The sequence below is a fragment of the Etheostoma cragini genome, chromosome 17, assembly GCF_013103735.1.
Source record: "Etheostoma cragini isolate CJK2018 chromosome 17, CSU_Ecrag_1.0, whole genome shotgun sequence".
Classification (NCBI taxonomy): Eukaryota; Metazoa; Chordata; class Actinopteri; order Perciformes; family Percidae; genus Etheostoma; species Etheostoma cragini.
In genome coordinates, this window is record NC_048423.1 from 5,522,758 (window position 1) to 5,546,306 (window position 23,549).

The window sequence follows — 23,549 nt, forward strand, 5'->3', positions numbered from 1 at the left end:
TGAGGCTCTCGTCCCACCTGTGCCTCCACATTGAATCCCTCTCTGTCCAATAGTGGGACGGCAGCATACCAGCCCTGCCGCTACCACCAGCACGGCCTCAATGGCACAGGAAGGTACGTCTGCTTGAGGGGGTGTTGGAGTCGGGCACTGCCAAATTTGTGCTCAGGCTATTGGCATGAGGCCTGGGCTGCTTGAACCCCTCCACTTGCTGCCTGCTGCTTGCACACTGATGAACCACTTGTGAACGGTTGTTGTTGCACTGGGTCATCTTACACATACACAGACACACAAACAAGTAAATGGAAACCACAAACGAAGCTCAGCTCTTGACCTCTCAATACTGCTGCGTGTCCTGATGCTCTAATGAACAGAGCTCCTCTCCAGGATTGGCTATTTAATTTCCTGTGTCGAACACAACGGCCATTTAACTGACACCCCGCATGACCCTATGACATCCCTCCAACTACCACAACTGCCACCTAGCAAAACTCTGTTTACACATCTTTGCATTGAGGCAACTTCTGCAGGCTGCGTATCTTTTCCTCTCCAGCATAAACATTGTAACCTTTTATAGATACATAGACACATCAGCCTTCAACCTCAGTACCCCTTCCAGTTTTACTTCCTCTGAATTGTTTTTTGTCCACAATACTTTATGCCTGCCTGTGCAACCTTCCCGCCGCATGGCTCTGGCACTAACAGCCAGCCAAGCATGTGTATGAGCGCACAGTACAGTACAGTGTGACAACCTGCATGGGAAGCTGTATAAACAGAATGCATTCCTTTTATTATATATTTTTTTTGTCTCCTCTCTCCCCCGTGCTCTGTTTTACTTCTTTGAACAGACAAAACAACAAAAAACCTAAAGGTGTCAGTATGCTTCTACAAAGTGTTTTTAGGATCATCAAGCAGCATCTGAAACCACCTCCACTCAGATGTGTATGATACTCTATGAAACAGACAATTCAAAGAGGTCAAAACTGTGTGTGTGTGTGTGTGTGTGTTTATTCACCCTTTTATTGATAGGCAGTGTTACACTGTGTGAGAGATTATTTGCTCCAAGTGTAAATTTAAGTGTGAAATTGAACTAAATTGTTTTCAATAAAAGTCCTTTGCACAAAGGAAGCAAATCCACTTTTCTGTGTCAAGAGCATTAAAATGAGAAAAAATAAATCAAGGGAAATTTAGAATAGATAAAATTTGCGATTAATTGTGAGTTAACTAAGACATTAATGCAATTAAATATTTGAATTGTTTGACAGCACTAAAAACATATAGTAAATACCTAATAACAGGGGTTTACATTCTTGGATTTATCTTTTGAGATTAAAAATTTCAAAATGATTGTCTTTTTTTGTTGAGAAATTGGCATACATAAAATTTTTTTGGCTGGGCTTAATAACTCCTTTGCCTATAAAAAGACAAATTTTATTCAACTTTCAAGTTTCAATAACAGAAATCCTAAATGCTGTTGGTGTTCACTTTTAGGTCTACATTTTTTAAATATATTGTTTTGCTTATTGACATTTTTAAAACCAACAATACAACAAACATGACCACTTCCATTGTCCGAAACTTCACCGGGAGTCTCCCTACTTTATGAGGGCAGCCTTTTAGCTAGACTAGTTTGTATGAAGCATACTGAACCATGGCAGGGCGAGCTGCTTGCTTTAAGGCCATTTATACAGGAATTACTATGGTATTCTCAGGGTTTGATGAAGTGGATACTAAGCCAATAAGTTGATAAGGATGGATTGCTCTTGATGCTCGAATACAATTGTTAAATTTCTTCACTTACTGAGTTGCATACAGTTTAAAAGGGAAGAATTTGGTTTTAAAAAGAGATGATGTCCTGAAATGTTCGGAATGCACTCCTTGGTATCTCTTTAAAGTAAAGACTTTTAAGTAGATGCTGCATGTTTATAAGCCACTGTTGCATCGCATGATCCCACCACCTCTGTGAAAATGATTGGAAGAATGCCTTTTAGAACACAGTAAAAGCCTGGCAGTTGTTTGTTCCTCCAGTTGTCATCTTCAGTTTTGTTTTCAGTTCAGATGTTAAGATGCAGATATTAAATAAGTTATTGTTTTCTTGCCTTCTTCATTGCCCTCCTTCCAACTTTATAAATGGAAGGTAAGGGAGGATCATTGGAACACAACTAACACAAAAATGAGTGTTTATACAGTAATTTGTGTGTGTGTGTGTGTGTCTGTGTGCGTGCATGCATGCATTTGGAGATTATAACTTACTTGTGTGTTAGTGTCGTTTCTGTTCAAGTCTGCTTATAACTGTAGACAGGTGTTCAGATACACATGATAGTATGTGTAATCAGTGTGACCACTAACATGCACTGGTCAGATTACAGTTCTTGGTGTTTGACCCGCAGGATATATGTCAAAAGTTTGAATATTTTTCTTCTTCTTTTTCCATCTTCCACTTTTCACAAAGTTGTTATAGTATTAGTGGTTAGTGGAAAAGTGTTAGCTAAATTGCACCAAAAGAAATTACTTGATCTAGGAGAGGAACACAAACAGGCTGTTTTGGATAGAAGCACCTTGTGTTCAGAAAGTAACCCATTCAGTCATTTAATTAATTTATTAGTTAATTCATTCATTCATCCATTCATACTTGCTCGCTGGAACCCATCAGGAGGGAGTTGGATTGTGTACAGATCAAACACTAAACCAGGACCAATGTATCACTTATTAGTCATACTACTTATGTTGTGTACTTTATGACACTGTGCTGAACTTATTGTTGGTGTTTTGGGGGCAAAGAAACTATTTGTTTTTACCTGTTTTCAGTGTTTATTGTATTAACTGCTCCTAGAATATATTAACAGTATGGAGGATGATTTTACCCAAAAACAAAAATAGAAAATGGTTAACTTTTTGTTGATCTACTGCCTGGAATAAATATGGATACACATAAATTCAAAACAAAAAGTAAATAGGAAGGGTTATTTGGAATTTGATTAAATCAAAAGTAACATTGTAAAGTAAAAACACAGTGCTTTAATGTATGCTGCAGTAGACAACGATAATATTTATATATAAAACAACTGAAAATAGAGTTAGTGCCTCTAAATCCCCAAATTTTCTGTCTTGCTGTTGTGATGTTTTAAATAAGCAATTTGTGTTAAATCTGTGGAGGCTAATTCCTGCCAGTAAAAGAGAAGAATAGATAAAATTGTGCATGAAGAAATTACTCGTAGTAGATCAAGATTAGAAGATTCTCGGTCAAATTATTTTATTAGAAGTCTTAACTCATGATTTTGACCTTCTGTGATGTAATTTTCAACTTATTTACTCATAGTTTTTCATTTGTATCATAATTTTGATTAACACCTATTGCTGACTCACTTTTTGGACTATGTTATAATGTTTTGACTTGCTAATTAAGTCAGACATTTGTCATAGTACTTTATCATGTCTAATTTTCCAATCTTTTTTTTTCTTTCTTTTTTTGGCAGAACTTAGCTTCTATACAAATCAACAATGTCCTGTGGAATAAGTGTGGGAGTTATATTAAAACAAACAAAATAATGGAAAAGGGATTAAAAAAAAATCAGCAACTCAGAGCACATACATGCTCCAAAGCCATTATTTTAATTAGAATTATAAAAATGTTTCAAATTGTTTTAATCTGTTTTTCCATTTCAGTTTGCTATTTCTACATCCAGTAATATAGGCCCTAATTGTCCTGATAATCCCCAGTGGTGGAGAAGTAAAACTTTGGGGTTTGATTGTCAATCACACAACAGTTATATGTGAAATTGGTTGGACACACACACCAGGATTAATAATCCTTTATTAGACTTTAGTTTGTCCTGCTGTTCTTTTGGTGCAGTGTCCTTACCATCTTGTCTCTTTTTCTTTCAGCATGCAAAACCTTACTAAACAAAAAGTCTGATGGTGTGAAGGTAAGTTCTCTGACCCATGACGGTTTTAATGACCATACTGCTTCTGTCTTACTTACTCAATCTTCTGTTGTCTCCTTGGTCTTTCACCCAAACTACTCTCTAATAACATGTACCTTTGCTATTATGAGCATATGGAACAACAATTAATTTAACTGGATTACTTTTGTTTCCTGGTGCTCGTTTGTTAGTTTGTCTACAAAATGTGATTTAAAGATGTTTGTAGCTCAGGGAAAAGGATTGATCTTAGAAAAAAAAAAAAAAGTGTCCGCTTGATCATGTTTATGAGTTAGCCGTCTAAGTCACAGGTAATACAAATGTGAGATTAAAGTGAAAGTAAAGAACATAGTAAAGACCAGTAGGCTTTTAAAATGCTGTTTGTTTTTTACCACCAGGTTTTTCTTTGATTCACAGCAATTTAAACTACCGTTGTATCTTGGTGCTCATTTTATATTCATCGACAGCCAGCGCCAATGCATGCAGTGAAGTGCCATGATCAACAAGGGTCGAAAATAATATTACTATTACATCTACAGTAACTTAAACAATAACTGAACTATCCCCACACCCCCAAAGAAAAAGAAAAAAAAATCCCTGAAACATTATACAAATAAACTGCACAACCAATGATTTAAATCTTTTTGTTCTCCTTTAAAAAATAACTCTTATATTGTTTTTGTTGCTGATTATCTGCTGAAGTCCTCTTAGGGCTCCTGCACACTGACTGCGTGACGTGAGCATGTCAGCTGCGTGGCGTGTCCGTTTTTATTTTGGCTCCCATGTTAACAGTTTAGAGCCTGTACACTGCCTGCGTGACAGGCAAGTCTTAGGCGCGAATACGTGTGCATTCTAGAAATAAGAAATAAATTTGTCACGCAACATGCAAGCGTGTTGGAATTGTTTCCAGGCAAAATAGAATACAAAAAGATATTTGTATGTCCATTTGACATGAATACATTTAATAAATGAAATTTTATGTTTGAAAGTCTGTAGGTTGACATAATAATGTAGATTAAACTATTCTGTAGCCTATTTTGTCGCCAATACTGCCGATATTGCATATATATACTGATTTGTATGTATGCAATGTCGGCAGTATTGACAACAAAATAGGCTACAGAATATTTTTATATGTATGTGTGTTTATGTATGTACTGTATGTATATAAATGTGTGTGTGTGTGTGTGTGTGTGTGTGTGTGTGTGTGTGTGTGTATATATACACACAGTAAGTGTGTATATATGTGTTCTGGTGTGCAAAGACAAAGAAAATGACACAAAGTCGCCACACAACTGACGCGCAACAGAAACGCCACGCTCACGCCACACAGGCCGTGTGCAGGAGGCCTTAGTGTCTCATTGCTGTTCCTATGGAAGCTTGTGCAGCTGTTTTGTTTTCCCGTCTTTCTGGAACCAATCTGGCAGCTTCATTTTTTACTATGTTGATTAGTTCCTTGTTTGCCATATGACCCCTTATTTTTTCCTCCTCCTTTCCATTGCTGTCTGTCAGAAAAGGAAGTCCAGCTCGAGTGTTTGTTTGATGGTGAGATCGGCTCTGTCGTTTTCGTTCATTTTTCATTCTTCGTCTTTTTGAAACTTTCCCCCTCTCTGGTTCTCTCCTCCCTTTCTGTTTCATTAGTTTATTTATTTTTTTACATTTTGGGGTAAGATGCTTGAGGCGTTGTCTAAGACAGTTTTCGTCTTGTTACGATTTCTGTTGGATTTCCTAACTCCATCCCTGCATCCCCTTCTGCCATAAGCGCCACCAAAATCATTTCAACCAATCACACACAAACACAAACACACACACACACACACACCCTTCTACTTATCCTCTTTGGATGTCTAAGATCAGGCATTTTGCTCACTCTGCCAGCATCCCTGAGCATCACAGGAGGTACATTTTAATCACTGTAAAAATCAATATATAATAATTTCCCCTCCTCCAATTATTGCATATTTATTGTACCCTGCCTTTATTATTATTGTTTTTTTCTACCTGTAAATAAAAAGGCTGTCTTGGTCACTTGCAGATAATCAACAGTCGAACTAGATACAATTCAGGACTGATATACTAACAAAGTGGTGTGAATCTATAGTAATGAAGTAAAACTACATTTTTTTTTTTTACATACCTTCACGCACACACACAAACATACACTATTCTCCACAATTAGAGAGAAACCTGTCATCAAGGCCTTTCACTGCATGCACAGACTTGGACTGGTAATCATTATTATAAACTTATTTTCTGACTCAGTTATGCATATTTTGGCTGTGTTCCGCCATAAACGGTTTACCGATTTATGGTGCTTGTTTTAGATGCAAACTTGTGATTTCTCTTTTAATCCCAGCAGATGTTGATTTACCTATGTGTGAAAGTGTTGGGAAAAATACTTAAAATCCAATCTGAAAATATGTTCATTGTTTTAATATTGCATGTGCTGAATAATTGTTGTAGACATTAAATGTATAATAAAGAGCCCTTCAATCACTCAATACACAGCTTTATAATAGAAAAAGTATTTGCGTCAATTAAACAACTGGGGAAGCGTGTACACTCACTTTGTTGTTGGAGCGGAACACATAATCTAATTCTACTAGTTCATGATGATCAAAAGAAAAGATTATTTTTATTTTCAAGAGAAAAGATTATTTTGAATCTACTTGCTTCACTTTAGCATTGAACCCTACTCCCAGATTGTGCAGTTTTAAATCCTAAAAATTTACAGTATGTTGACTATTTAGATTGGCTCTATTCCTGTTTTCCACCTGAGATTTCCATTGTCAGGTTTATGGTTTAAGCCCAGTGGGAGCAGCAGGAGTCATTATGTGTTGTGTTTCTTTGCCCCAGTCGCAGGGAACCAACAGTAAAAACAGTGTAGTAAGCAGCAGCAGCACCAAAGACAGCAGCATGTCATCTTCAGCACCAATGGTACCTCATCTTTATTTGGTTTCTCTTACATTGCTTTTTTATGGCATAATTTCATTGTTTTCATCTTTTAACTGTTTAGTTCTGCCTCTTCCTCATCTTGTCGTGTCACACCCCATGTTTAGTGCAATCCGTTCTGTACTTTGTCCTCTCCCTTGTCCTATATCCTTCTTTTGAACACAAACTGGGATGTTGGAAGTGGATTTGATAACGTTAAAATTAAATGACTGAAGCTTTAGAGTGTCTCTACTGGCTTGTGTTTTACCCAGACCTCCTGCGAGCACACTCATATTTAACTCATATTTGACAGGTAGACAAATAACTTTAATTTTTTGGGTACAAAAGCAGACACTTTAATCACGTTCTTCTCAGCTGTATCCCAGTGACTTCTTGTTGATGTTTTGCTTTATTAGAAGAACAGGTTCATGGCAATTTTTTGGAAAGCAGAGCTCAAAAAAGTTTAAACCTCTACTGCATCAAAAGAATGTCTTTTACAAATTTATCTTCAGTATGTGAATTGTAAATGATGAGGACTTCCGGGTAAAGCAGGAGCTGGAATGGATGGGTGACAAAGTAATAGTGTATGAGGATGCAGCCCCTGTGTTCAAACATGTAATTGTATTAAGCCATTTATATACAACATACAATGGGGCATGAGATCTGCACTTACTTACATGCACATACAGTCTATAACAGAAACTCTCCTTCTCTGCCATAGCCCTGGCTGGCTTGTGGTGTGTTTGGCTGTTCACTCTTGTTTTCATGCATTTGGAGACTCTAAAATGATCCTGTGAACACATTGCTGGGCACAGACTGACACTGAGCGCCATGACATCTACAGTCATCTATTTAATCACCATAAATGCTCTACAGCCTCTATACTGTAGCTACTGTTCTGGTTTTGGTGTCTGCACATGTGTCTGTTTTGTATGTTTGTCGTCACTGAATTCGTGGCATCTTCCCTGGTGCACCCACACCCCCACCTACCCATTTTCTCCCTGCATGGTAAAGTGTCTCCTACCTCCCCCCAGGAAGCCCAGACAACTGTTGTACACAACCCAGCTAATGGCACCAAGGTAAGGCCCTCCTCCCACCACAAGCCCCTAACACCCGCAGGTAACTCATGGAGGATTTTCTCTAAATATACTCCAAACATTGCTGTCAATACAACTGTAATGACTCTCTATGCTTCTCTGTGCACCTAATGTGAGCTGGCTTCTGTCAGCATGTTTCATTATGTCTGCTCCTGTTTACCAGAAGGGAGTTCACAAGAGAGTGGAATCCTGTGAACTCCCCAAATCTGGAAGCAGATTAGTACAGCTCCTGCTTGTAGTGAGACTAGCTGACATTTTAATCAATGTGAAGGTGCACTATTATGGATCCACTGGAATAAATGTAGAGTGTCAGTGTTTTATTATAATCAATTATTAAACTTAAAAAACACCATAATGCTTGTCCAGGTCTCAAATGAACTGAGATAACAAGAACTTAATTTTAAAGATTAGAATAGATATCTTAATTCATTTAAAGATATGAAAGTATGTTTTTGTTTGTTTTTACCTTTAGTTTATTAAAGTGCTCATGTTATGCTTTTTGGCTTTTTACCTTTTCTTTATTGTGTTATATATCTTTTTTTGTGCATGTTATAGGTTTACAAAGTGAAAATCCCAAAGTCCACCCCATAGGCACTTACCATCTCCAACAGAAGACACTGTTCACAAACAGCTCTATTGTAGTCCAGCCTTTACTTCCGTGACAAACGTGCATCACTTTGTTATAATGCTCACCTAGCTGCTAACATGGCACGCCAACAGACTCTGCTTCTAATTGGCTAATACAAAAAAACTTATGGTGTTTAAACCATGTAAACCTATTCTGATATAACCTCTAAATACAATTTATGAACTTGAAAATTAGCTTAATATGAGCACTTTAATGGATAAATGTAATTAAGTTAAGTCCAACTGGTCAATACTAACTCATTTCTTCTAATCTCGTCTCGAATTTCCCAAATTTAAAAGACTGCTGACATTGTGACGTGCTACTCTAATAAATTACTAATTACTGCAAAGCAGATGTATGATGTGATTGATCAGTCACCTGCTCAGCTGAATCAGACAGATCTTGACTCATCTCATCAAATTATCAGTGTAGTTACTAGATGATGGTTTAAAGAAACATGTGGCCTTTGATTAGTTGTTAAGTTTAAGGGAAAACTTAAGCAAAAAAAAAAATACAAATATTATCTTTAGTATTAATATATTACATACATATTCTGGTTCTTCCTTCAGGTCTATAAAGGATCACAGCTAATTTCAAATGTATATAAAAGAGAAAATCCTACATGTACCGTCTTTAACAGCAGCACATACACACTGACAACTATATCTTCAACTACTCATGTCAGACTTTTTATTAAACGTGGAACCAACTTCCATGCCGCTTGTGCTGCTGTGTTGGAGTACAAACTTGGAAATTGACACTTTCCTCACAAAGGCTTGCTTCCTCTTGAGGAGCAGTTACACACCAACATGCACTCCTTGCTGTTACAGTCAGTCACACAATTTCAAATTGCTCATACTGTTGGCTGCTCATATATGTGTGGCTCTCTGCACTTCTCCTCGCTGCTGTCCTAGCTGGTTTGTGCTCCTGGGAGGGAGTCATCCACCCGTCCATCTGTCACCCACGTTGTCTGTGTGTCTGTATCGGCAAAGTGTGCAAAGCCTTCTAGCCCCGTTTCACTTGCACATTAAAACATTATTTGGCTTGTTCTTTAACTTTTTTCCCCTCATCCATCTTTCTCTTTTTCCAACTCCTTTCTCTTTCCATCTCTCTCTGTGTGACAGGGCTCCACAGAGAGCTGTAATAATGCAGAAGAGGAGGAGATGAAAGGTAGGAAAGGTACTTGTCCAACTTTCACCTACTCTGCATGCCTTTTTACTTTATGTGTTGTTTAAGTTTTGTCACTGTGTTTAACTCCAGATCAGATAGAAAGATATTACAGTTTCTAGGGTAATTGAGGCTTGGAGATCAAGTACGTTTATTAGACAGATGCCTTTGAGCATCACTGGAAATAGAGATGTGAGGGGAAGAGTTGGATGTACTGTGTACTGTGCATGGATGGGGACCGATTACAGTCCTATCATCCCAAGGGATATACATTTGCTCATGTCTCCATTTACATGCAGTTCAATTGCTCCAGAGTCAAACCTGTTTTGCGTCACTTTCATTGTGGAGTGCGTGCATCATGTACAGTGGATATAAAAAGTGTAGACACCCCTGTTAAAATGCCAGGTTTTTGTTATGTTAAAAAAATAGACAAAGGGGAATGTGGGGTGATCTTAAGAGGGCTGTGCACAGGAAATGTCCTCGCAATATGACAGATTTGGAGCACTTTTTCAAAAAAGAGTGGGCAAATGTTGCCACATCAAGATGTGTCATGCTAATAGACTCCTACCCAAAAAGACTGCTGTAACAAAATCTAAATGTGCTTCAACAAAGTATTGGTTTAAGGGTGTTCACACTTATGCAACCAGGTTATTGTACGTTTTTATTAATTTTTTATTTTCCCCCTCAAAGATTTGCGTTTGTTTTTCAATTTATATTGCACACATTATAGGTCACAATAAAGGTGGAAAAGGTTCTGACATGATTTATCTGTGTCTCATTTTTTTGCATCACAAAAACCTGCCATTTTAACAAGGGTGTGTAGACTTTTTATATCCACTGTACACAAGCCACTTATGCTTTTAATTAGTTGCATTTAGCTCGGGGATAACCCTTTAATGTTTTCAGGTGAATTAAGTAGGACAGAGCTACCTCCAGAAAAGAGTTAATCCAGTTACTTAAGGTAGCTTTCTCTGGGTTTACCAGCACTGATCTTATAGTGGAGCATCTCTGACATGCAATCAAGAGGCGGCTCTCTGTGTTTCTCTCAGGTTGAATGCACTTAATTATTTAATTTGCTTTGCATGAAATAATATGCTATATGAATGTAATGTAATTGATATGAGTGAAGTTACCGCTAACACAAATGTGAACACAGGAAAGGTTCACTTATATAAAGCACAGAAGAAAGTGGCATGGACGTTAAATATTCTGTGACTGCATACTAACAATTCTGCAGCTCACAGGTTTTTTGCAGCCTGTTACACCAGCTGTTAATTAAGTGGAAATGGACACAAACTACTCAATTGTAACTGTAGTTAGTTTCACATTAAACTCACTTTGATCAGTTGCATTATCTCTGCTTACGCTACAACATAACTAAATGAACCGAACCTTGTCATAAAGAGTGACATTTGATCTGCTGAAATCGGTTCGGTTAAAGACAATCAAGCAATGCATTTGGAATTAATGCTTCTTTTTTTTTTTATCAATGTTATGCTGTCCTGTATACCAAATAATGGTGAATACTTCACTTTTAACATCTGTTTCTCTTTGACTGATCAACGACATTGAAGTTAAAATGTTCTGTATGTGTATGGGCTCCACAATGGAGCAATAGTAAGATGAAGTGGTTTAAACTGAAGAGTGCACATTTTAAATTATATCTAAACTCCTAAATCTAATTAACTTGTATGTTGTTTTCAATCCCACACAGCATTTTTCAACAAAGCGAGTGCAATAGGCTTCTGATCTCCGTGTGACGTTGATACTCGTGCTTAAAGCTTCTTAGAAGTTATTCAGTTTAGAGCAGAAGGGACCTGAGAGGTGTGCCTTGTCCTGCTTATTTGTTTCTTACTTTCTGGTGTCTGAATCAGCTGGTTTTGACTATTTCTGTCTGTGGATGTGTTTCTGCAGTTGGTTGCTCTCGGGTATCTGCGTGCCCTGGGTAGTGTGTTGTAATAAGCACTCGACTGTCAAGTTAAAAAATGTGGTCAATGAATTGAGTAGCTGGTGGATTGAAAATAGGAACCATAAATTTGAGTGTGAAGCAAACATCTAGTCTCAGATCTTCTAAAATGTGAGGATTTGTGGCTTTTCTTTATTTTTATGTAAATTAAAACTGAATACTTTTGGATTTTGCTCAGACAACTCAACAACAAGCAATTTGAAGATCAATTTGTCTCATCAAGCTGTGGGAACTTGTGATTAGGGCTGCAATTAACAATTGGTTCCATAATCAATTAATCATGCTGATGATTTTAATGAATTGTTTTGTCAGTAAAATGTCAGAATAAAATGCCCATTATAATTTCTCACAGCCCATGGAGGTGTTTTGAAATGTCTTGTTGTAGTTGGTCAGCAGCAGTCCAAAACCCGAAGATACTCAGTTTACATCATACATCATTAATTACAGAAAAGCAGCAAACCTTCACATTTGAAAAAGCTGGTACCATCAAATCTTTGGTATTTTGATTCATATATTATCAAAACAGTTACAGCATAAACAACTGATTAAATGATAAACTATTGATAGATTCACTTATATAGAATTAGTACCAAATTGTATAAAGATCCTCTCAGGCTCCCTGTCAGTGTGTATGTATTTGTGTTTGTCTTGGGATGGGCACAGTGGCTGCCCCTGAGTCTGAGTCTACTGGTACAGACAGTGGCGTGTTAAGCCAGTGCAGCCCTACAGAGCAACAGACCCTGTCTCCTCACTGTGCACCACCCACGTGTAAGTCGGCAGCAGTTTACCTGATTCAACTCTTAGCCCTGACCTTTGTGTCCTGACCTTTCTTCAAAAAACAAATCTACCCTACAAGCAGGTTAAGACATGTTGCCATTTAAAAAGGTTCTTTCTCTTCCCACCAACTTACTGAACAAGTTCCCATCTGCCCCATAGACCGTCAATATGTATACAGTCTATGATCTGCCATCTTGTGCTGCCACCTACTGGCACCCAGAGCTGACTGCAATCTACTGTTCCCCCTCTACACTGAGTGTCTAATTTCCTACAATAACTTTTTTTATATACTTTGTTCAGAATAAACTGTTTTAAATGCCATGTAAATACTTATTTATTATACATGGCGTCTTAGCTTTGCTAAATATAACTTTATTTTACTGGGATGACTGTACCTGCCTGCAGCTGGTGCCCTGCAGGAGGCTACTTGCAGCCCCAGTGTCCCTCAGACCAGTCCAGCTCAGAGCTCCTGTCCTGAACCAGAGTCCGCTCTGTCGCCCCACGCAGGCATCAGCCGCAACCTGCAGCAGAGTAAGTGCCAGCAGGTTGTGCAGTGCAAAGGCTCCTGAAGCAGTGTTCATATAATTTGTTCTACCTTTCTGTGCCACCTGATGGCAGAAGGTGTGAGAACTTTTGAACACAGAGGTACATGCAGGTGTGAAGGATTTGCTAGCTGGCTTTTCTGGCTCAGCAGCTGCATGTGCACAGTGTATGCATGCATTATGTGCTTTTTCCTGGTGTGATGTTTTGCCATATTCTCTGAATTTGGATTTCATTAGTGTACGTTTGTGTGTGTACCGATAAAGTTTTTTGTCTTTCACTGTGTTTAAGTTGACTGTTCATCTTAGTTGAAGTTGTTTCAACCATTTGTTAGGGCGTGCTTTGACCTGTGAAATCTTTAAAATGCTTTGTTGCACTTAAACTGACTGAGCCATTTCTACGTTACAGGCAGCTTCCTTCCAGGATGTTAGCGGCAAAAGTTTCACTGTTTGCATGTATAATTTTGTGGTGACATTCTCATAAGTAATAAGTTTAATTTTCGAGGGTTTACGTAAATGAATTCCCTGCAAAAAGTGATGACATAATCTTATAAAAAACATGCTTTGATTGTTTACAAAAATAAAAATAAAGTCAAAGTACTCATATTGTCTGCTGTATGATAAATCGGTAACACTTTTTTAAATATTGGTACATGGATTATCATGAATGAAGTCATGCATTAAAAAGAATGAATTAATGAATGTAGTACTTCATGAACTATCAGTAATGAACAAGGAGTAATAGTGTCTCATGCATGATTTAATGCAGGCACAATATCTTAATGGATGAATCCATTAAGATATCTGAATCCTCATGGTTTCTGATTTATTAATGATGGTCATGTGTTCTGACCAGTCACAGCAGTGTAGATATATTCTGAAGAATTGTTAACTAAACATAACTTCTTAATAACCTCATCATGTTTGTGGCCAGTGTCGACCTGTTCCAACATTAAATGTATTACGAATTAAGTAGTGGGTTGGCAAAATTATACTGAGGTCACTACATTGACACAAAATACAGTATACTGCAAATGCGTTTTTATTAATGCTTTATTCACAACAATGTAAGGCACGTAAACAGTAATGTTTGAGAACAATTGTCCACCCAACTAGGATATTTTGTCTCAGAAACACCAGAAATGTCTTTTTTATATTTTTACTTAATGGGTCACAAAGATGATTGCTGCATATGCCACCATTAATCATATCTTATTTATCAATGTTAAATATAGACCAGGTCAGGACTTTATTTGAAGGGCCACAAACTTGATGAAGGAATGAAGAATTAATGTTTAGTTAATCATGAGTACAATACTAAAATTCAGCTTCTTTTGCCTACCGCTTTCACAACATATTTACAAGTAGAAGAAGACATGGACATCATTAATAAATCACAAATCATGATGATTGAAATACCTTAATTGATGTTTTTTCTGCATTAAGTCATGTATGAGATATTATTAATCTCATGAAGTACTACATGAATGAATTCATGCTTTTTCATACATGAAGTCATGCATGACTTCATGATAATTCCTGTACCATTATTACCAATAAATATGTTATTGCATTGAATAGTGTTACATATTTTTAAATGAGTTATCTTGGGACTCTTTCTAAACATTTTCAATAAAAATACAGTAGTAGCGAGTAGTTAGGTAAGTACATGGTGATGCTTGTCTTTTTGTTGTTGAGCGTAGTTGCTTGGGAAAGCTAAAGGAATTTCAGTGTAAACTAATTAATAATGCCAAATCCAACCATATCAGTTGATGGACATATACAAGCCTAACTCAGATCATTGGGAACAATGCAGATATCGCCTAAAGGTTGTGTCTGTGTCTGTTTGCAGAAAACAAAAACAAGAAGATGATTTATTGCCCCGAACAAAGTGTTGTGCTTGTGGCCCAACACACAGATTTGATCTGGTTCTATAAAGACTGAACTGCAGTTTACATGATATTTTTGTGAAGGCTATTAGGCATTTTTTATTTAGTTATCTTTGGTGTATGTTATATGTAACATGTTGTATGCCTCAAATTCCTGACTACAAATGTCACTGTCATTATTTCCAGAGGCAGTGCCCAGAACCTATTTCAAATGTCAACGGTTTCAAGTAGCAGTATTTGTATGTTCAACTTTGAAATATCTTTAACATCTTCTGGTTGTCTTCCCTCTATTTCTTTCTGTCTCTATGTTTTCAGCTCGTAAACAGGAGATAATAAAGATGACAGAGCAGTTGATTGAAGCTATCAACAATGGGGATTTTGAGGCTTACACGTAAGTTTACATAATGTAAACAATACAAGTCATTACTTTTAAGTGCCTTTTTGAGGCTCAGATTTTTGCCTTGAGAGTATTTTTGTCACTACATTTTCCTGTGAAATGCATTCATTAGCTGTCATGTACTCTGCAGTATTTAGTCCTCCACATTCTTCACTGCACTATAAATTCTTAAGGTTATCTCTGGTTATAATTCTCCTCTGACAGGAGAATCTGTGACCCTGGACTGACTTCTTTTGAGCCAGAGGCCCTTGGAAACCTGGTGGAGGGCATGGACTTCCACAAGTTCTACTTTGAGAACCGTAAGTTGCTCAGTGTATTTGTAACGCAGTCTTCATCAGTTTACAGTAGTGCTTGATTGGTCTCCTTGAATCTAGTAGAACTGTAGTATTACTTTGTAACATCCTAAATTGTGCTGTGTTTACATCCATGTTTTCTAGCTTGCGGTCTTATTCGCTGCTCACATTGCTACGTTTCGAGTTACGAGTATTTACGGCACCAACTCCCAATCAGTGGAATAGCATTAAACCGTTTGTGGGACAGTATCCTTGTGTGCACATATGTATGATACATACACAACAGGAAGATAGATTTCTCTCCCTACAAGAATCAACAATGTGAAACACAGTTCACCATTATAGAAGACTCCGAAAATATAGCAAATATTTACGTTTGAGAAGCTGGATCCTGTGAGTTTTGGGCCTTTTAGCTTAAAAAACGTTATCGACTATGTTCATTTTTGCAGGTTAGTTGACTAATCGTTGCATCTGTTCTACCATCTCTTTAGAAATATTTGGTGTAAATGTATCAGAGTGGAAGGACTATTAACATATTCACATGCACATTTCCATCCCAACAGTTCTGAGTAAAAACAGCAAGCCAGTGCACACCACCATCCTCAACCCCCACGTACATCTGATCGGTGATGATGCTGCCTGCATTGCCTACATCCGCCTGACGCAGTACATGGACAGCCAGGGCCGGCCACGCTCCTGCCAGTCAGAGGAGACGCGTGTGTGGCATCGCCGCGAGGCCAAATGGCTCAACGTGCACTTCCACTGCTCAGGAGCACCGGCTGCACCCCTGCAGTGAATTGCCAACCCAGGCCCAGGAAAGGTAATAACACCTCACTATTGACAGTTTCCTGCTGCATGCAAGGATTGTGGTAGACCAGGGGTTTTAAAAATGTTGATGACTCTATGCCAATTTAGGAAGCTGGGATATATTTTTGTAATAACTATGTTGTAACATTGTTATTATATACTACACAATACCTATTTATTAGCATTTTATCACATACAATACGATAACTTCTTTGACATACCAGAGATGTCCAAGTCGCTCGTGGTTATTAGTGTTAAATCACCTGCTGTGTTCCATCTAGGCTGCTTAGAACACTGCACATCTATATGTATAAGGGACTTATTTTTATTTATCGTAGACAGTCGGAACATGGTAAGAAAATGAAGCTATATAAGGAATTTAAATATGTAATATGTGACTTCTTTATGTATTAGCATACAGTATCAGCTTTAAATAGTTGTTTGGTATATAATGGCTATTGCAATATGAAAAAGGTTAACTGTACTTTGCATTATAGCATGAACATACAGCACAGCCCAAATATTGCCAAAATAAGAAAAGAACTTGCTTCTCTGTTGCTAAATCAAAATGACAGATCTTGCCTACTGTTGTACAGGCTCTGTGGGGCCATTACATACAGAATAGGGTATACCTAACATAATTAATTAACATCCCATTGCACAAACTACAAAACATCACATTGTAGCTAAATGCAAAACACAATTGTGAAATATACTGTAAGTTCACAAAAAATGTTAACACATTGCAGTTAACTTCCTTATGATAGTAAATAACATACTTGATGATTCTCCAAGTGTTGGGATAGCACAACCTTCAAATGTTTCAGTGCTTAAACTTTCTATACATTTTAAACTGACCAACTTAAAATGCTTATATCTAGTACTAAGATCTATATAACATAGCTAACAATTTTATGTGCAACAAACCCCATCTGGAACCACATGGTTCTGAGAGAAGAACTGGATAAATGGTTATAGAATGTTACGCAGGGTCGGGAAAATATTGTTAAAAGTATTATCAAGAAGAACTAACCTATTTTCACTTGCAGAGCACATCCATGTAATGTGCACTGTGTCTACAAATATTGACAGCTTATAAAATACTGTAAATCAGCACATCCCCAGACTCTCAAACTCAGTGTGACATTAATGAAATACGTAACATTCAGCTTAGATATTTCCTAAAATTGAAAGATTGTTCACAAATCCCGCATTTCGAGTCTGAAGTCTTTTGACTCATGTCACTGTGTGTGCAACTCAGGTCAGTTTCAAACTTGAGTCCCCATCTCTGTGACATACTATAACTTTCTGAAATAATTTACCATGACATGACTTTTTAAATCACATTGCTGTTACATTTTTATGTTAAGTCATGTGTTAAGCTTTGAACAGCACAAACACAATTCCAGTCACCTGAATTTGAGGAAGGGCATTAATCTCAGATTGATATCTCAAAACCTCGACATATAAAACCTGAATGATCTGCATGGCCGTCTGTAGACCAAGACTAAGTGAGTTTCCACACTAACCGTTGCATTCTTCCGTCTCCAGCTTTGCCTGAACTCTAAAGCTGTTTGGAGCATTATTCTCCGTGGTCGGACCGGTGCCTGAATCCTGGCCAGGAAGAGGCTGCTTGGAAAGTTGTAAAAACTGAAAAGTGGGGAAAATACATAAATAAAAAAGCAAAAAGTAAAAAAAACAAAAACAACAATACATATTTCAAAGGTTGACTGAATGACCGACCAACACCAATCCAGTCCGTCTCTAGCTAGGTGACGATGGCGCTCGGCTGATGTCAGCCCCTTCTTGCAGATGGTGCATGTTTCTGGTGGCGACACAGGGGGGATGCTGTCCTGGTCATTGTCTCCCATAGCCTTTATTTTCCCCATCTTTGTTGGGTCTGCTGGATAAGTATTAAACCTGTTAAAAAAAAAAAATTATATATGTAGTATATAATAGAAATCAAATACACTTCACATACATAGTGAACACAGAATTGGGGGCAACAAGTATATGATCTAAAAAAGATTTGATTTTTTTTTTTTTTTTTTTGTCTTGAGAGAGCAGCAGAATATCTACTTTAATAAAAGTATTGTTTTACAGTTCACAGCTGTGGGTTGGATTTATGGGAACAGGAGCAAAACATATCTTACTGTAATATCAGGATTTAACATCCAAGTTTAATTTTCATGTTTAAACATCTGTACACTGTTTTCTAGAAATCATTAGTTACTGAAGGGACCTTTTGTTTTTTTTCTATTGTGTCAAGCGGTTTTTACCTGAATGATGTGTTTAAGTATTGTTTTGAAGAAGTCATTTTTAATCAAAAGGGGTATTTTATTTAACACAATTGTGTATAATAGATATTTATATAGGAGTAGAGGGAAACATTTACTTTTAGGGTGTAGGGAGGGGAGTTAAGCATGAATGGGTATTTTGATTGTGTTTTGAGGTCCCGGGGTGTATATAAGAACTACTCACACACCATGCATGCATGCATGCATGCACGCACACACATACTCAAGGTCTCTGTGCTCCAGCCATTAGGTTTGAACCTCTCTTGAGCTTTAGACAACAATTGTCCAGGCCAGCTCATCCTGAAGTTGCAGAGGGCCTCCATCTGTCGGCCCTGCAGTGTTTGGAGACGAACAATGGGTCAAAGTCTGAAGCTCCTCACATCTCTGAACTACCTAATCTGAAAGCACGGATACACTCTCACGCCAACTTTTTACCTTTTTATCTGTTCTTGTGTATTTTTGAAGTGAAGTGACTTATTTCAAATATCTAATGGCCTCTACTGTTTTTGCAGACATTTGCGACTCAATGCTGTTGTGCTTGTTCTTCGAAGGGAGTGAATCTTTCTGCAACTTCAGGTTATGCTCGCCAAAAATCTTTCCCGTCCACCCTACCTCTGCCCCTCTTACTTCAATCATTCCTGCGTCTTACTGTATACTTTCCACATCCTTCAATTACCAGCTCCATTACTGTACTGTACTGTAGCACCACGTTGTGTGATGATGATGTCACCCATATCCCTGTCTCTTGTTCTGATAGTGTTCTTAAAATGTGTGTGTTGTCTGTCTTGGCTTGCTGTACATGTGTGTGTGAAAGCATGTTAAAGGGAATGCAGCCAAGGAATAGGACAAAAAAATAAATAAAGAATGGGAAAAGGGCTATGCTGGCTGGAGGGCTGTGGGACCTTCGCTGATGGCCATCAATGGCTTTGGTCCTTTTTCACAGTTTCTGTAGTACATGTTGTAGTTGTTAGTGTTTTGATGTTTTTATCAGCTGTTTTAGCCAGAACTATAACAAAAAAATAATTAGGGGTTGGAATTAATTGAGGCGGAGACTGCCACAACCCTTTTACTGCCCGTTTCCCCCCCCACACACACACACAGAGAAAATATTAAGACAAAACACTTAATACACACCTGTGCTACATTAGAACTCACAACATCAAAGGAACATGAGATCATTTTTTTTTCCTCTCCAATAAAAGACGATGTATCTCCTTGTCATTGGTTAAACTTTGCAGCACTTTTTTTCCCAGTGGGCCAATCCTAAAGTCCGGACTCAAAGACTTTGGTGCACGTTCACACTAAATTCATGTCTTTAAAATGTAAAGGGTGTGAGGGTTTAGGTACACACTTATCAAACACCTTTCTGTGAGTCTGCATCAATGCTGACTTCACCAAAGGGAATTACCCACAGTTCAAAGCGTCGTGATGTTTACCGCGGAGACGATAGGGAACAAAGGTAAACGGCACGACACACGAACAGAACTGTTTAACTTGTAAAACAAGCCATCCGTCTCCCGTGCCATCGCTGTGTGGAAAGCAAAACACTTAAAATGAAAATGCCCAAACCCGGCAAGTGTCAGCAACATCTTTGTTCTTAAACGTTGCCATGGTAACCTGTGATCTCTGGAAGTTCTGTCCTACACTTATCTGAGCTCTTGTGGCCTCACGCACATACTCACTTAGCACCTGAGATCAATTAAGTCTGAGTTTCAGGTCCTTCGTCCTCACTTTGGGATTGGGCCCCTGAGTGTGTGACCTTTCACCAGCGGGGGTTGTCCTGTCTCTATGCTGCGCTTCTCCATAGTAACTCATGCTCTACTTAGACTGTTGCTGGTTGTCACAATGATTCTTCAATTCATAATCGTCACTGTGTCTGAACGCTCACGGACAGTCAAGTAAATTTAAAAAGAAAAGTTAATCATATGCAAGACCCATCCTAATGTATCAACCGGCAGTCGTTTTTATCTGACATGCCATGAAAACTGTGTCCCACACACACACACACACACATACACTTTTTGCGCCATGACGACAATGTGTGCTGAAAACATTACTGAAACTATGTTTTTCTGGCTGCAAGTAGATCTGTTTGTGCTGTAGGCACGGCCCAGTTGTTTGTTGACGCCACCAGTCTGACAAGATGCTTTCTTTACTTCTTTTTTTTTTAAAGGGGGAACTGATCTTAGGGAATAACCAGCTGCATAGTCAAGTTTGCCAAAGTATTTGGACAGCTGGATCAAGTTAAATTTGGATCGGTCGATGTGAAGACAAAAAAAATAGATCTTCACATCGAACATTTTGACATGTAGCAGAAGAAGCCCACATGTAAACAATGACCTTAAAAAGGCTGCTAGTTCCAGGGCATTGCTCCCTAGTTTGGCATTCTGGGAAAGTTAATGGAACAGAGCCATCAATATAAGTTTCAACTGTGCTTTTCTTGCCATGACACTAGATTCAGAATTCACATTTTACTTCAAGAATAAGTGATCCCGCTTATACTTTGACCTTTTTTTTAGGTAGATGCATAACAGTGATTCCCAACCTTTTTGGTCCATAACCCCTTAAAATCCGGCAGCATCTACTCGCAGCTGCTCCTCACACGCAGTTATTGATGAAGAGGTAAAGTTATCACACATTTCACAATGAAAAAAAAAGCAGGATTATTGTCCTCTCCTGATAAAAATGTACCCTGTGGAGTTGTTGACCAATAGCAGAACCATAGAGCAGTGTTTTTCAATGTGGTGCAATACACATTCCCGCCAATTTTCAAATTGCAGTGATCTACAGATCATAACACGACCAAGAAGTGCAGCACTGTGGAAGTAAAGAGTTTACTTGCTAGCAAATAGGAAATCATTCAAGACATTTGTGAGACCGTATGGACACAAACTTTTTGGTCAGTAACACTGAATGTAAAACACAAACTTTGTTTACAAGAAGACTCCACAGGGCATCTTTAATAACCTCTGATTTATCTTGTGACCTCTTCAGAAGGGTCCTGACCCCAGGTTGGGAACCACAGTTTTATTTTTTTTCAATGTCTCCTAATTGTGAATGTTAATTATTGCAAAATAGTTTCTAGATTTATTGCATTGAAATACTTTACATTTGCATGTATTTTCTTGGATTATGTGACTGACAAAATGTAACATGAAAGGCTAAAGGGTTTGAATTTTTTCATCTCAAACTTGGTTTAATTCCACCAGTCCAATTTTAGCCGCTTGATTTTCTTTAATTTTTACTTTTTGATATTAAAAAATATATATATACATTGCACCACTTTAAAATTACCCTCTGGAAATTTCTAATTCAAACAAATACATTTGCATAGATGGATTCAATAGTTCAATGTTATGAAAACAGTGCTATTTACATTTAATTATTAAATATTCAGAAATAATATATCAGGTGTTCATTTGCTTATATAATTGAAATAGCCCATCTTTGCTTCCGTAGAGTGACCTCCCTGCTTCAGCTGAAGTGGCATAGAGATCCATTGTAAACATGACAGGGTATTGACTTTTGAGTCTCACTGATGTAAATAGGATGCGTGACCAAATATAAAACTACCTTAAGACAGAAAACATTGGGCTGATCGCTGCTACAACCTACAAAACAAATATAACTCAAACTATTTACAGTAAGTTGCTGTGCTTCATATAAACTTGTGTAAATTCCATAGGTGAATTACTCTAGCAAATGTCTTATATATGTTAGAATAAAAATGGACTGAACTGGGGGGGGTGAAGATCCTTCAAATGGCTAATAAAAAAACCACAACCTTAAAAAGCAACACTATATATGCAGTTCAACAAATGGAAGAAATATGCATGTCTACTTTCTGGTAATTTTTCACTGTTTATTTGATAAAGAAATTGAAATCTGTTACTTGCATCCTTGAGGTTATGAAATGTCTCCGTCTGAGATATTGGAATCAAGTCTCACAATGAAATGCATAAATGATGAGCAAAAAGCTCTAGCTTGTATGGAATTAAATTTCTTGCGATGTAACCTTGTATTAGAGGGGGCTACATGTGTCTATACTCTGAGTTTCAATTGGATGCTGGATTTTTTTGCATGACCATACAGTTAATAAACATACATTAAAAACTATCAAGTGTTTGGATGTTTGTTCTTCATAGCCTTGGTTTTATTGGACAAAGAGTGTTTATTTAAAAAAAAAAAAAAAAACTAATCTCAGTTTCTCTCATGTAAAAATCTCCTGAAGTGTTGGATGCAGTTATAATATCCAATACTGTGGTTGAACAACGACAGCTAAAAACACAATATATAATACATAGAATTTAAATGTCTAAATATATCCATAAATACAAGCAAATTTGAATTAAAAAGCTTTTTATAGTTTTAAATGTAAGACACTGAAATACCATTAAATGCATTCAACATTGTTTGTGATGATTTGAACATGGGATTTTTTAAGCACTTATGTGATATATTAACAGTATTTGAAAAATATTCTTAAACATTAATTAACCATTTGGTCCAGCTCTATCAAGAAAAATAATGACTTATGAGTAAGATTGTGCGGGGGGATGACCCATTCTTTAAATGTTTAAAAGGAAGGTTGACCCTCTCATATTAAAGCAGAGATCTTCAGCAAGGGGTCCTCAGAGTCAATGCAGGGGGGGCCTTCAAATTGTTAATTTGTTTTGAAAGTCTTAACATGAATCCAACATTAGCAACTATAAATCCCTATTGCTTACTGACCTATGGTCAAGGTAGTCACCAAGACCATCCGCATAGGTGTGCCCTGTATGTTTAACTAAACATGATTTTAAAAGCAAGCCAACAATTTAATTAATATAATAGCTTACTATTCT

The 23,549-nt window shown here is 37.5% G+C and overlaps 1 protein-coding gene across 50 annotated transcripts in view; it reads left to right on the plus strand.

The window, feature by feature from the left end:
- The window catches only part of camk2g2 (calcium/calmodulin-dependent protein kinase (CaM kinase) II gamma 2), a 55,344-nt gene extending 32,523 nt beyond the window's left edge, over positions 1–22,821 (plus strand). The window contains exons 13-24 of one of the 50 annotated variants that reach the window (XM_034897743.1): positions 54–113; positions 3,883–3,923; positions 5,430–5,462; positions 6,774–6,854; positions 7,883–7,927; positions 9,698–9,752; positions 12,370–12,474; positions 12,889–13,014; positions 15,227–15,302; positions 15,513–15,607; positions 16,165–16,421; positions 17,960–22,821. In XM_034897743.1, coding sequence (XP_034753634.1) covers positions 54–113; positions 3,883–3,923; positions 5,430–5,462; positions 6,774–6,854; positions 7,883–7,927; positions 9,698–9,752; positions 12,370–12,474; positions 12,889–13,014; positions 15,227–15,302; positions 15,513–15,607; positions 16,165–16,397 — 950 coding nt within the window. In that variant the 3' untranslated portion in view covers positions 16,398–16,421; positions 17,960–22,821. The remainder of the gene's footprint in view (positions 1–53; positions 114–3,882; positions 3,924–5,429; positions 5,463–6,773; positions 6,855–7,882; positions 7,928–9,697; positions 9,753–12,369; positions 12,475–12,888; positions 13,015–15,226; positions 15,303–15,512; positions 15,608–16,164; positions 16,422–17,959) is intronic. The other 49 variants (XM_034897741.1, XM_034897744.1, XM_034897756.1 and 46 more) reach the window with 49 other exon arrangements.
- The last annotated feature ends 728 nt before the right edge of the window (positions 22,822–23,549 follow it).